The sequence below is a fragment of the Raphanus sativus genome, chromosome 3 (assembly GCF_000801105.2).
Source record: "Raphanus sativus cultivar WK10039 chromosome 3, ASM80110v3, whole genome shotgun sequence".
NCBI lineage: Eukaryota > Viridiplantae > Streptophyta > Magnoliopsida > Brassicales > Brassicaceae > Raphanus > Raphanus sativus.
The window spans coordinates 21,966,905-21,981,959 of record NC_079513.1 but is presented as its reverse complement, the minus strand read 5'-3'; the positions used below and the strand labels follow the sequence as shown (position 1 = coordinate 21,981,959).

The following is a 15,055-nucleotide window of genomic DNA, read 5'->3' as shown; positions in this document are numbered from 1 at the left end:
TGCAAGATACCAAGCGCATATTTGCGTTGACAAACAGAGATGCCAGTCTTGTTCCTAGCAATCTCAAGACCGAGAAAATACTTCAGAGGACCAAGGTCTTTGATTGTAAACACCGTCCGTAAAAGCTTCTTAACAGAGGCCACTGCTGCATCATCATTGCTAGCGATAGCAATATCATCCACATACACAAGCAACGCGATGAAAGACGAACCCACCATCTTGACGAAAAGTGTGTTGTCTGAATGAGATTGAATGTAGCCATCAGCAATAAGAACAGACGATAGACGATGATACCATTGGCGTGAAGCCTGTTTCAAGCCATAAAGAGACTTGTGAAGACGCAGAACTGGATTTGGAGGTAACACAGTGCCAGGAGGAGGAGTATATCCAAGAGGAAGCACCATATATATCTCTTCATCCAGATCGCCGTGCAAGAAGGCATTTGAAACATCAAGCTGAGACAAAGTCCAGCCATGACGAGCAGCAAGAGCAAGCATAAATTTGACAGAAGGCATCTTTGCAACTGGAGAAAACGTATCGATGTAATCGATACCCTCTTGCTGTGTATAGCCCTTGGCTACCAGACGAGATTTACGTCGATCAAGTGTGCCATCCGCATTATACTTCAGTTTATACACCCATTTGCAACCAATGGCGTGTTTCCCGGGAGGCAGAGAAGTAAGAGACCAAGTACCCTTGTCTTCAAGAGCAACAAACTCCTCATTCATGGAAGCGTTCCAAACATCAGACTTAATGGCTTCCGCAAAAGATCTTGGTTCCATCTCAGTGGTAATTGATAAAATGAAATTTTGGTAAGTAGCACTGAAACCAGTGTAGGCAAGAACAGAAGAAATAGGGTAAAGATTTGTGGTGTTTAGAGGTTTAGGAATTTGAGAGATAAAAGAACAATGATACTCAGATAAGTAGCTTGGAACTTTCGTCTGTCGCCTGGGTCTGTTTACATTTACCAAGTCTAGAACAGAAGAATCATTGACAGTTGTCTGGGGATGTGATGAAGATGATGCATGAACAGCAGAGGATGTAGGAGCAGATGCAGACGATGCATTAGCAGATGTAGATGATGCAGGAATAACAGAGGATGTACTAGCAGATGCAGACGATGCATTAGCAGGATTAGATGATATATGAATAGATGCAGGTCGAGAAGAAGAATCATTATCAACAAACGAGTCAAAAACCGGTAAAGGAAGAATTGTATTAGGAAACAAGTCATCAGTAGAAACCGGAAACAAAGAAGTATCTTTAAATGGGAACACTGTTTCATGAAAAACCAAGTTTCGAGTTACAGAAATAACATTTGTTTCAAGATCCAGCACTTTGTAACCTTTGTAACCAGATGGATAACCAATAAAAACAGAGGGTTTTGCACGCGGAGTAAACTTTGTTCGAAACTTTGGATAGGTAGAAACGTAACACAAACAACCAAATACACGTAATGAAGCTAAATCAGGAGATTTCTTAAGCAATTTCTCATAAGGGGAAACGTTACCAAGCAAAGGGGACGGAATGCGATTTATCAGATGAACAGCAGTTTGAACACAGTCACCCCAAAGAGAAAGAGGAACATTTGATTGGAAAAACAGAGCTCTAGCAACATTCAACAGGTGTTGATGCTTACGTTCTACAACGGAGTTTTGCTGGGGAGTATCAACACAAGAGAAATAGTGAAACATACCAGTCTTAGCAACAATATCAGGAAACTTTAACTCAGGAGCATTATCAGACCTTATTGCTTTGACAGTACAATCATATTGTGTTTTAACAAGTTGAAGAAACGATGGAAAGATGGTTTTAACAGAACCTTTTGTTTTTAACAAGTAAATCCAAGTAACTCGAGTTGCATCATCAACAATTGTTAAAAAATAACGGTAACCTTCAATTGTTTCAGTAGAAAACGGACCCCAAATATCCAAGTGAACAAGATCAAAAGCATTTGAACAAATGTTATTATTAGAAACATACGAAAGACGACGCTGTTTTGCAAGCGGACAAACAGGACAATGAGATGAAGAGTCGATTTTTGATAAAGAAAGAGACGAAGACATGCTCTGTAACTTTGCTAAAGACGGGTGTCCAAGGCGATGATGCCATAGATTTCCATCAGCAACCAAGGATCCACAGAAGGACAGAGACGAAGAAGAACACAAATCAGCTTGCGTGAAAACATAAAGGTTTTGAAAGACGCTACACTTCCCAATCATCGAGCCCAGAGAAAGGTCCTGAATTATACAATAATCAGGAAAGAAGTGAGCAGAACAGTGACTATGAGCAAGCATAGAACTAACACTGATAAGATTGAAATGAAATGAAGGAATATGTAAAACATGATGCAATGACAGTTTAGAAGAAAGCTTAACAATGCCTATATGCATGATTGGAACCGTGATACCATTTGGTAAAGTAACTGTCAAATTTTCAACTGTTGTAAACTCAGTAAACATAGACAGACTGGAGCAAACATGACTAGTTGCGCCACTATCTACTATCCAAGAGTCAGAGGGAATCATATGTGAAAGAGAAGAAAGACAATGATTTTGGTAGGTGAGTTTGTGTTTGGAAAGATTAAGGTTGGAAGAAGGGAATGAGATGGTACCTGCAGTCGCTTTGAAAGCCATTATGCCGTGTTCAGTGATGGAAGGAGAGGAATGAGAAGCTGAAGACCCGTTGACATTGGCATGGGCATGAAGCTGAGAGATTAGACTCTGAACTTGCTCAGTTGAGAAAGAACTCAAATCCAGACTAGAACGAGCAGGAGTCGCTGTAGTAGAGCCAGTAGGCATATTAGGAGTAACAAGAGCATCATTGACAACATGAGCAATAGCATTCTCCTTGTTGTAGTTTGGATTAGAAGACTGGTGTCCTGAAGGACGCTGAGAAGAATTTCCAGTCTTAGGAGTATACGGTGGTTTAGAGCCTGATTGATTGCCTTTATAGCCTTCATAACCAGGAGGATAACCATGCAACTTGAAACACTTGTTAACCACATGACCCATTGCACCACAATGAGTACAAACAGGACGAGGGCGAGGCTTGTAGTTGCTATAAGCAGCAAAGTGATCAGGAGCAACACCAGAAGCTTGAAATGCCACATTCTCAGTAGTGACCGGCTTTAGGATACGTTGACGTTCATCTTGACAGACCATGTTGAAGACTTCTTCAATAGCAGGGAGAGGTTTGATCATAAGAACCTGACGCTTTGTTGCTTCATACGCTTCATTAAGCCCCATTAGAAACTTCATAACACGACTACGATCCATCATGATCTTCCAGTTCTTAGCAGCATCACACTCACACTTCCCACAAGTACAAACGGGAAGCTCCACAAAGTTCATATAAGTCTCCCAAAGAGTAACCAGCTCAGTGTAATAGGTACTGACATCACGAGTACCTTGATTCACTAAACAAAGACGCTGTTCTATCTCAAAGATCCTAGCAAGATCATCCTGTTTGAATCGATTCAACAAGCTATTCCAGATTTCAGCCGCAGTGGACATGTAAAGCAAGCTAGCGCTAATCGGTTTACTAACAGAGTTAAGTAACCAAGTCGCAACCATATCGTTACAGCGAGACCAAGATCCATACGTAGGATCCGATTCGAGAGGTTTCGAAATCGTACCATTGATGAACCCTAGTTTGTTGCGGACGTTGAGCGCAAGACGTACAGAACGCCTCCAAGAATGAAAATCGGCACCACTGGAAAGACGATCGGTAACAAGAACAAGTCCAGCATGATCGTTGTGATGAAGATAGAACGGATTCTCATAGAGATCGGAAGAAGATTGCGGTCGAAGAGTCGCCGCCATCGGAAGAAAACGAAATCAAGGTCGCAACGAGAACGACGAAGATGATCGTATCAATCGATCGAACGAGAAATTCAAGGAGCGAGAAAAAAAGATGACGAACGAGCTGAGATCGAGAGAGACTCATGAAGAGATGAGCGGAAGTTTGCTTTGCTCTGATACCATATCACGACTATGGAGCTAAGCAAGAATGAGAGAGAAACAGAGAAGTGAAAATCTGTTATTTTCCCATTAACCGTAAAATGACTGTACAAGAGTTGTTTATATAGTGTGCAGTAAATACAGTAAAACTATACAAAGATAGATATGTTTATATCCTAATAATATATAACTGTTTTGCTGGCTTTCTCTATTAGATATTTGACCTTATAACAATCAATGTTACTAGAGGCATCCAGTGAATTGTTTAAGCGAATCGAAAAGATGGATTCTGAGTCCATTTGGATCCGTGTCTAATTTCTAATGCACCAATTTGGTTACAGCCGGAGTGTAACGTTACATTTGTTAAGGTGGACTATGTATATTGTTTTGGAACATTGAGCGTAATAAAAAGGAAACAAAAACTGAGTGAAAACTAATCAATATAATAAAATACTTATTTCATTGCTAACAAACTTTTATCTCGTATACTTGATTACAAGCCAAGTCATGTATATTTGATATTATAATAATTCAAAAACTAAGCCGTATTAATCATGAAGAGATCAGTTGAGTGAGAGTTAAAGGAGATGAATATTGCGAATCATCAGATAACATAAGATCCACGAGGATACGAGCAGCAGCTTCCGTGGGATGACCATAGCGATCCCAGAAGAGATACTTGGTTCTGTCTGAACAATACTTCGCGATTGGAAGACAAGGAATATCTGCGTTTAGTTTCCCATTTCCACAACATGCTGATGTCACGTCAGTAAAACCTGAAATCACAAAACATAGATAACGTTTAGAAAATGTTACCGTTTTGTTTTTGTTTGTTCGATCTTTTACTTTTATATTATCAACGACAAAACTAGTGTTTGTTAAATATCATATCATGACATGCAAAATATACAATTTTTCACGTACCGTAACGGGCAGGGTTGGAAATAATGTCATGTAAGGACTTGAAGTTGTCAAAGTAAGAGTAAGTCATTGAGCTTTGCAACTCTTGTTTGAGTTGTTGCAACACCTTTACTAGAGCTTCGTTATACAAAGAGCACCACCTGTTTGCCTCTTCGTCACACTCATGGACCGTCGAGTTCTTCGCTCTTTTCCCCGGTATGCAACCAATCTCTGCTACTCCGATTACTAGGAATCTACGTGCTCCAGTGTCGTGAATTCTCTATTTAATACAAATTTTCAGTTAGTAAATATACTCAACTTCTAGGGATTTATCTATGTAACGACGAGTGTTAGAATGTTCTAAAGTTTGTGTCTATTACCTTCAGTTGCTTTTTGAGTTCATCAGCCATTGATTGTGTATATTGTTGAGGATTGGTCTCTTGTCTAAGTTTGAACGATCCAAAGTAGTCGAAAAGATCGTTACTGCCAATGACCACAGCGAACAGAGATTTGGATAGATGGTTTTGTGCTTCGGCTGGTCCGAGCTGACTCGTCAGTTCTTGATGAATAGAGAGCCAATGGTTCACTTGGTGTGACAAAGGAATAGCTTGTCCCTGAAACATTTTAAATAATTAAATTTTGAAATATTACACTTCACCTATTTCGGGGCACCGTATGGGGATATATACTGCGCGTTCGATATACGCTCATCGCCTGTTTTGTAATTATTTGTAGTTTTCTACTCCCTCTGTTTTTAAAAGATTCATGTTTTAGAAAAAAAATTTGTTTCAAAAAGATACATTTTCTACATTTTCAAGACATTAATTAATGAAAAATTGTATATTTCCAAAAATATAATTGTATTTATTAAAATCTTATTGGTTCAAAATTTTGGGAAATTGTTAATTAATAAAAACAATGCATTGGTAACTAAAATTTTATGTTTTTCTTAATAAGTGTGAAAAATCTAAAACATGGATCTTATAGAAACAGAGGGAGTATTTTATTAAATTATTATTCCCTGGCGATAATAGTAAAGGAGACACTTGTCATTTTGTTCGAAATTTATGTCGACCACTGAATCAGTACTCTTTTTATTTCTTTTCCAGAATTTTTAAAATAAGTATAATATAAGGGAGTATATAAAGAACTCACAAGTTTATGGTCGGAACTGTTGAAAATTCCGGCTCCCCCTGAAGCAAAATTCACACCGGTCACTGCGGCAGATTTTTTCTTTTCCTCTTTAAATGGGCCTTTCAGTGAGAGATACGGTGGTGGTAACGGTAATCCAAATTTCTCAGCTAATTATCAGCCAAAAAGAAAAAAAATTAAGATTAAATTCGAAACATATTGATAACTAGTTGTTAGGATCACATGTAAATTTCGTTTGCTTTTATTGTTTTCAACTTCTAACCATTTATTTTATGATTATGAGAAGTATATAATATATATATAGTTTAATAGCCTGCATGTCATGGTATCTAAATCAAACCAATCGTGACCTTACATAAAATAAACATGCCAAACATTAATAAATGCATTACATACAAAACCAAAAAGTAACACGGTAGAATAAAAAACACTTACCAATAGCATCGGCGGCGTTCTTGCCGTTACAGAATCTTCCGGTGGCTTTCTTGTTAGGAAAATCGACGCCGTTATGTGGATAATTAGCTTTGGATATCGAGATTGCTAAGTAATTATTGTTCCCGGCATCAACCAATGAATCTCCGAACACGTATAATCCCGGAACCGAAGCTAATTTTCCGGTCGCTGCTTCCAAACCGGTAAATAAATCGAACTGGAGTAAACCGAGGAGGAGGAGAAACATGGTGAGGAACGGTGTATTGTTCGTCGGCATGTTGTTTCTCTCTCAGTGAACTCTTATATGGGTTTTGTTTCTCCGAGGCTCTTGGAGTTGTAAGAGAGATATAAACTTTGTGTGGATTTATATAGGGAGAAAAGAGATGTGAATTTGATTGAAGATATTTACAAATTTATTAGATTTATTTAAAGATTGATAATGTGAAAAGAGGAAAATGAAAAAAAAAAAAGAGGCCAGCTTCTTTTGTGGTCCTTGTCAGACAGATCATGTCAATCTGTGGTATTTCTGGCGACTGTTATGGCAATTTCATCTTTTACACACAATATTGCAGCGAAAACATTTACCTTTAAGCCTTTTTTTTTACTTACCTTTAAGTATTTTCTATCTGTATAACATCTTCGCATATGAATGTATGTGATAATTTTCAGGTGAGAACCTGATATAAAAACATGTCTACGTTGCATTCATTTAGGTAAATAAAATAAAGTAAAGTATATTGAGTTCAACTAGTTGTAGAGTGATATTCGATTTTCAGGTTTTTACCTGTTTTTACTTATTTTCACATATTTATTTGGCTTCTATTTACAGGCTACAGCATATTATTAATTACTTCATATACCAAGTTACAAAAATTATAACTATTTTTAATTTCCCTCTATTATTTTATTATTTAAATAAAATAAAATACTATAACAGTTAGTTTAAATAAAGATAATTTTGTAACTGTAAATAAGTTCCAGCTATTTTCAAAGGAAGAAAAAAAATACTATATATAACTATTAATTTAAATAAATATAACTGTCAATAAGTTCGAAATATTTTGTTAAAAACTCACAAATCTTTTAGTTTGAAACGCATAGTATCTTAAAATGTGAAACTGGTAAAGTTAGTTCATAGTTAGTTTTACAGTTTTTATCATGGAAATTTATCATCATGTGTTAATAAAGATAGCATTTACGTGGAAATGTTGAAACAGAAAGAAATTGGGGTTTCTTTGATCAAAAAGGAAGAAAAGAGATTTCGGGGTTTCTTTTGCAAAAAAGTAAAAGGAGAGACTGGGGTTGATCTTACTTAGGCCCCCACTGGTTCAAATGCAGTAGCTGTGGTTGGGGTGCTAGAGTTTGCGAATGAAAATGATTGTAATTTCAAGCGTTATTTAGCGTTTTGTATCAATAGCACAATGTTTAAAAATTGTTATGTTTGTGAGATATTTGTGACTAGTTGATTATAAGATATTACAGCAGTTTAATAATAAATTATCAATATAAAAATATTATAACTCTAAAAAATATAAAAAATACTATTCTAATATAATATAATAATTATTAATATAATATGAATAATAATAATATTATGTTTATTTAATTAATTTTTATATAATTGAAAGTTATAATTTTTTTTTAAAGATTTATACTAATTTTTTTAAAAGAATATATTGCTTTGTTTTATATATGTGTATATCTTTATATATGTATGTATGTTAGTTTTTTTAAAATTCTAATAAATAGCTAATTTAAATTTTTTATAAAACAAATAATGATACAGTTTTTCAATTTAAATTAACATATAAAATGTTTATATATTTTTATTCATAATATTTACCTTTTTAGTTTTAATTTAAAATTTTAAAATATTTTTAAAATATTAATTTTATATTTATTTATCCATCCGCAACCGTTCGCAACCGCAAACACTACCTGATATCAGCTTTTGATTTAAAAAAATTTATAGCGGTTTAAAATAATTTGTATCAGTTTATATAATTGTTTTGACACATTGTCAATCGTTACTAATCGTAAAATTGTGTTTACGGGTGGTAACAAAAAATTAGTCTGGCCTCTTTTAGTTAGACCATCGTGAGATAGATGCTCATTTTCAATTATTTTCTTTTGCTTAACTAGTCAAACTTATAATTCTTTCTTATATATCGTTCCAAGCCAATACTATAATAATACTTGTATGGATGTTATTTCTTGCACTAAGGTAGTGATAGTCACATTATTTTAGTCCACACAATCATCCCCCTCTCCATTGTCCTATGTAAAGCATATATATTTTTGGAAAATATTTAATGTAACTTAATATTGGCATGTTTTTTTTTTTTGCTTAAATTTGGATATTGGCATGTTGGTTACTTGCTTGAATAATATGATAGTCCCTCATCTAACGAGCATTACATAAAAGTAAAATCTATTAAACAGATAGATTATAAACTTAGATGTTTATCGTTATGTTCCTACTCATATTTCATTTATTAGATTATAAAGGAAAAAAAGTAGATGTCCCCATTTCCATGAACCGAGTTAGAAAGTTAATTTACTATTTTACATTTTGTTTTTGGTGTTGAATATTGAGAAGTTAATTTTCGAAACTGGCATAGTATTATTATGGCTGGTATTATTAAGTCAAGTTATAAGGATGTTACATAAAGATCGTTTGTATTAAAATGATAAATACAGTGTTATTCAAAAATTAGTTTTAAAAACTGATCAACAATATAGTATATTTAAATTTAACATTTCATTTAATACTTTAAAGTCATTGTTAGAAAATATTTTAAATTTTTAGTTTTAAAATTATTCTAGTGATTCCATAGTGTTTTAGTGAAGACTTTCAGCAAAAAAAAATAATCAAATATCATGATTTTAGATTAAATTTTATAAAACAGTTTAGCAAAAACCACATTAAATTATTTAATTCACCTAAATTCATTTAATACTCATTAAAATTCAAATAACTCCAAATCACTTCAAATAGTATGTATTGAATAGTCTTTTTGTTAAAAAATACTATATTTTTTTACTATTTTTATTTCGTCTCTTATGTTGAAGAAAAATTCCATCCATAATTAAAAAAAAGTGTTGTAACACAATAATGAAAACTCAGTTATTCAGCAGTTTTTTTTTTTGAAACATTGTTATGATTGAAAGGCATATCTAGCAATAATGTATTGGAGTAAAAATGTTCTCTGCTGACTTATAGTCAACTAGATAGAAAAAAAGTTTCTGCTGTTAACGCCAAATAAAAATAAAACTAGAGTAATATGTAACTCTATAGTAATCACAAGTGAAAAGTTTTACTCCCAGTTTTTTTTTTCCTCCTCTTTCAACCTTTTTATCCCACCGTTTTACTCTATTTGGAATAACTTATTTATCATATTTATCATGTCTATCACATAATTCGTTAAATATAAAAGTAATAATTGTTCTCTATGTCAGAAACGAGTTAGTTATTATCATTTGAATTGCCATGTGAATGTGGGATCGATATACGTGTAACATCATACGCGTCTGACTTAAATGGCCATTGACAAAAAAAAAAGTATCTATTTCGTCCTTTTTACGCCTAATTCCGCATAAAATCATGAAATAAGATAAGCATATAGTATCATTTTGTTTTTATTTGGTAACTAAAAATAATATCATTTTATTTTTATCTGGTAACTAAAATAAGAATATATTCTATTCACTCTTAATGAAAATCGGGTATGATCCTATTAAATTCCGTAATAACAATAGAAACATGTAAAACGTATTTGACACTTAAATTCCGTAATAACAATAGAAACATGTATTTTAGCAAAAAAAGAAAAACAATAGAAACATGTAAAACCTATTTGACACTTACAATTTTACAGCGACCAATTGGAGATCTAACAATGGAAGTCGATAGGTGGTCATCAGTGCCGGCCCTGAGATTTTGGGGGCTTGTTGCACTGTCTATGTAAAAAAAAAAATTGAGGGTCTAAAAAATTTTTTTTGGGACTTATCTCTATATAATTTTCTTCAAAAATTTCGGAGGCCTGTTGCAAATGTTTCATTACACATTGCTCAGGGCCGGCTCTGGTGGTCACTGTTAGTTTGTCACCGTGTCAACTAAGTTATCCCCACTCTGCACGCAGAAGTCGCAGACACTGCGAGAAAGACCATAAATATATTGCATGTATGATTAATTGATTGCATTCACATAAATAAAAACAACCGAGACTGCGAGAAAAAGACCGTATAGAAATTGCCTGAAGTAATTTGATTGCATTCACACAAACAAAAACAACAGAGACTGCGACAATGACCATTAGACCATACCACATATAGTTGACATTAACGAGAAATTAGTCCTCTTCTTGAATTTTATTTTAAAATTTCCGGTAAATACACAGTACACATATCACAATATTTTTAATACACTGATTGGCACGAGTATTTGTTTAACTTGTAACATTATGTTTCATCTCCCAAAATTTAGGGATGGACATTTTATCTATTAAACTTGATTTGGTTTATTATTCGTTTCGATTCGATTGAAAAAATTCAAATATCCATCTCTGAAATAAATCAAATACTAAAAATAAATATCAATTAAAAAGTGAAAAAAATCACAAATACTAAAAAAATTACATGAGAATATCCGATCTGCTATGACTTATATACAAATAGATGTATATTATATACATCTATTTGTATATATTTAGTCATACAGTATATATATGACTAAATATATAGTTCTAAATGTATAATCTTATATAATTATTATTTTAACATATAATTTTATTAGTTTTGTTTATAAATTACTTATAAATATATAAAATTAAGAAAAGTATAAAATTTTAATAGAAAATACAATTTTTCTAATTTTATTAATTTTAAAAATTCATAAAACATGTAGTTTCATTAATTTTTAGCTTATCTTTTATATTATGTAAATATTTTTTTAAAGAAAAATGAAACTTGTATAATGTTTTGTAAATTTATTTGTATTGAATAAAGTCAATATACCATAAATATTTGTGAATATTTGCAAATATCCATAATTTTTCGGATATTTAAAAGTCGGATATTCGTATTTTTCGAAACAAAGAAAATTAAAAAATTAGATATTAGTGAAATACGAAGCAAATCACAGATATAAAAACCATTCAATCTGTGTCCACTTCCTATCCAAGTTACACGTGACTTTGACCGAATCATTTTTCTATACTTCACTAAAACTGATAATATCCAGCTAGATGAATTTTACTATTAAGAGCTGGTTATAGTTTTGAACTTTCTAGTACTGTTTAATTAACTCGTGTACACACTAGACGTTTGAATATCTAACGCCTTTTGGGGGTTTATTAGCACTTCTTAAACAGCTCATTATGAGATTTTTCCGCGTGATTTTTTGTTAAATATCAAAATAGTTATGTAAGAGCACTTCCATCCCAATGTTTTTAAGAGGTTCATAAGGGATGGAGGGGCCCGGTGAGACCCATTTTTTTCTAAACCTTTTTCTCTCTCACCTCTAAACTCCTACTTAAAAGTCAATCCTTACACTGTTACGCGGGTCCCACGCATACGTGGCGACTCGCGATTGATTGTTGTTGTTTTTTTTTTTTTTTAAATCGGATAAAAGTAAAAAAAAAATTTAAGAACCATTTCGGGGTTCAGCGATGGAGGTGCCTAAGTAACTGCAACCAAATCATATCCTGTAGTTAAGTTTCACAAGTTGCCACCGTATATAGGCAAGTGGTTAACCTGTTGTGTTTCGAATTCAAGCTCCCATTTAGAGAATGCCTTGCACGGGTTTCTAGTATTAGCAAATACTGGTTTAAGCATAGGAAGAGATTAAGGTCCAAGAAACCAACTCTTACTACTTAAAAGAAAAAAGTTTCACAATTTGTATTTCAGTTTGATGTCCGACTATATCTGTCAAACATATATAATACTACTTAAGAAGATCCGCAAATAATTACTGATTTTGTTGTTTTTGAATTAATATATTGATTTAATTATTTGATCAAAGTTTGTTTTGTTAATTTTTTATTTTATATCTGGAGGTTTTGGGCAAGGTCCGTAATCCTCCAGACCCAGAACCCGACCGGCGTTAATACTATTTTAGCGTAAAATCTCTTTACGGTGGATCGAACCCAAGAACACAACAGCACCAACACCTGCGTCTAAACTAACTGGGCTGTTATATCCGTGATTTGTTTTGTAGTTTTATTTTGTAGTTTATTGATCAAAAAGTTCAAAACACTAATTTCGTTATTGGTACTGTAAAACAGAATTGGACACTCTAACCTAGACTTACTTGTAATACTAGAATTATAGAACGCTGCACGTTTGTAGTGGTGGCATTATCTAGATAAATTACTCATTCCGTTTCTAAAAATTCATATTTTAGAATTTTCACACTTATTAAAAAATAATGTATTAAAAATATATCAAATTTAGTTATTAATACATTATTTTCCGTAAACAACTAAATAATGCAATTATGTTTTTTGATGTTTACAATTTATATTTAATTTACACATTAAAAATATAAAATGTATCTTTTCGAAACAACTTTTTTTAAACATAATTTTTTTTAGGAACGGAGAAGAGTATTAATTAACGTAGAGTACTACCAATTATTGTCGTGTCTGTGCAACAAATACAGTATACACATGTTACGTCTATGCATGTACACGTAACACACAAATATTTCTTTTTTAAACACTGCCTACCTGTAATTTTAGTATCCAACAGTGATTAATTTTGCAGACACCGGCACTAATTAATACGCCATTGAATTAACATGCTATTAAATAACGGATCGAAATACTATAAAAAATTGAGTATAATATACGGTGGTGCTTTGGGAATTGGAATATAGACTAGCCATCAGACGTGGGATTGCTGATGACGCCAGCTCATACCAATTGGCGTACAACTTCTCTGACTGATATAGATTAGCCATAAGACGTGGGATTGCTGATGACGCCATCTCATACCAATTGGCGTACAACTTCTCTGTCTGATCTAGTCAGTTTTTTTTTCTTGCTCGAGTCGAATTTGCTAAGTGATATATCGGGACATGATACTAAATATGAGATTTTAAGTTTCTGATTTTTAAAGGTTATATTAATGTTTGGAAAAGTGGACACGGAATTCTGTTTAGTCAATTTCAAGCTTGAGTTAAGGTCTACTTGTTGCTAATCAAGTAAGAAACTTGTTGGACCCAAAAATGACAACAAATTAGGTGGACCAAAGGCTCAAACCCATCGACAAATCGATCTTGGTCAAAAAAAGAATTTGGGTTGGTTTTAGTCGATTGAATGTTGGACCATAGCAGAAAAGAGTCAGATCAAGCTCAGTAAGAAAATGGTCCATGAACTTAGGTTGGACGAGCTCGTTTATGAAGAAGGAACTTCTGGAGATCAAGGAAGCATGTGAAGAGATCGTGGAACCAAACTGTTATAAGTAAAAAACCAAATCAAAAAGAAAAGACACGGGAAAAATCTTAGAGAAAGAACTAGCTATACATTTCGACCTAGTCGAGCTTGCCTTAAATCTTTTCCTTATTCGATTTCAATTGTAGTCTCGATCTCAATTCTTTATTGTATTCAACTTTTATAAATCAATAAAAATTCATTTTCGTCAATCGGAATCTGATTAAATCGTTGTATTCTAAAGAAAATATTGTTACCTATATCTTTTTCCTTTTCTAGTTTTACATCTCAAATACTATTAAATATTCTGTGTAGGATCTACAAAACCTAAAATCTAAGAGCCAGCATTAATATCGAAGTGCTTCTCCGGTAGATATTTTCAAGCCTTAAAGTAAGATACTCCTCTTTAGGAAAATCAGAAACAGTTGTATCATACATGTCATCGAGTGTCATGATGACGAACATGCATGAATCCTACCGATTCTAAACATGACAAGAACCAGATGGGGATGTTCCTTGCTGGATTGAGTATTTTCACATATCCTCTGATTTTGCTAATGAAATGAAACGAACATTTGCAAATAATTCACAACAACAACCCATGAGACAACATAGTCAAAGCCACGGCGAACAACCACAGTTGATGAGAAAGTTCGATGAAAAAGCTAGAGCACAACACTACACCCTGCTCTACCAGATGTCTCATCGAAAAAGCTAGAGCACAACACTACACCCTGCTCTACCAGATGTCTCATCGTCACAGCCCGCAAGAAGTGAAGATTCAAGCAAGGCGTACATAGCAGCAGGACGAGCATTGATGTCGATAGGAGCTGTACTGTGTTTTCTGACACTGGAGGGAATAATAACAATAATAACGAACAAAACATTTGAACGTTTTAGTATTTTAGAAAGTAATATTGTGAACATGGCTCAATACTATATAGAAAGTTGGAATAAGATGAAAACATTTTTCATTAGTTGTAACTGTGTGTTAACTATATATACAGTAGAACCTCTATAAATTAATAATGTTGGGACTTTAAAATTTTATTATTTATAGAAATATTAATTTACCAAAGTTTCCTTTTTAAAAATTTTTTCTATTTTTATTTATAAAATAAAAAATTTTTATTTTACCTTGTATAACACTATTTTAAATTTAGAATTTGACTTCCA

The 15,055-nt window shown here is 33.2% G+C and overlaps 1 protein-coding gene across 1 annotated transcript; it reads right to left on the bottom strand.

Moving 5' to 3' along the window:
- Positions 1-4,385: 4,385 nt before the first annotated feature.
- LOC108847593 (GDSL esterase/lipase At5g55050) lies at positions 4,386-6,803 on the bottom strand. The gene is made up of 5 exons (XM_018620870.2): positions 6,450-6,803; positions 6,018-6,163; positions 5,243-5,476; positions 4,887-5,142; positions 4,386-4,738 (listed from the first exon to the last, which is right to left on the bottom strand). The coding sequence occupies exons 1-5, from the start codon at positions 6,721-6,723 to the stop codon at positions 4,515-4,517; spliced, it is 1,134 nt and encodes a 377-aa protein (XP_018476372.2). The 5' UTR covers positions 6,724-6,803; the 3' UTR covers positions 4,386-4,514.
- Between the last annotated feature and the right edge of the window lie 8,252 nt (positions 6,804-15,055).

What these genes read in the sequence shown, in the direction of transcription:
- LOC108847593 (XM_018620870.2), bottom strand. Translation starts at nt 6,723, where the DNA reads ATGCCGACGAACAATACACCGTTCCTCACCATGTTTCTCCTCCTCCTC. An exon ending in ACAGTTCCGACCATAAACTT is followed by an intron (nt 5,477 to 6,017) that starts GTGAGTTCTTTA and finishes AAAATGTTTCAG; the next exon opens with GGACAAGCTATTCCTTTGTC. An exon ending in TTCCAACCCTGCCCGTTACG is followed by an intron (nt 4,739 to 4,886) that starts GTACGTGAAAAA and finishes TTGTGATTTCAG; the next exon opens with GTTTTACTGACGTGACATCA.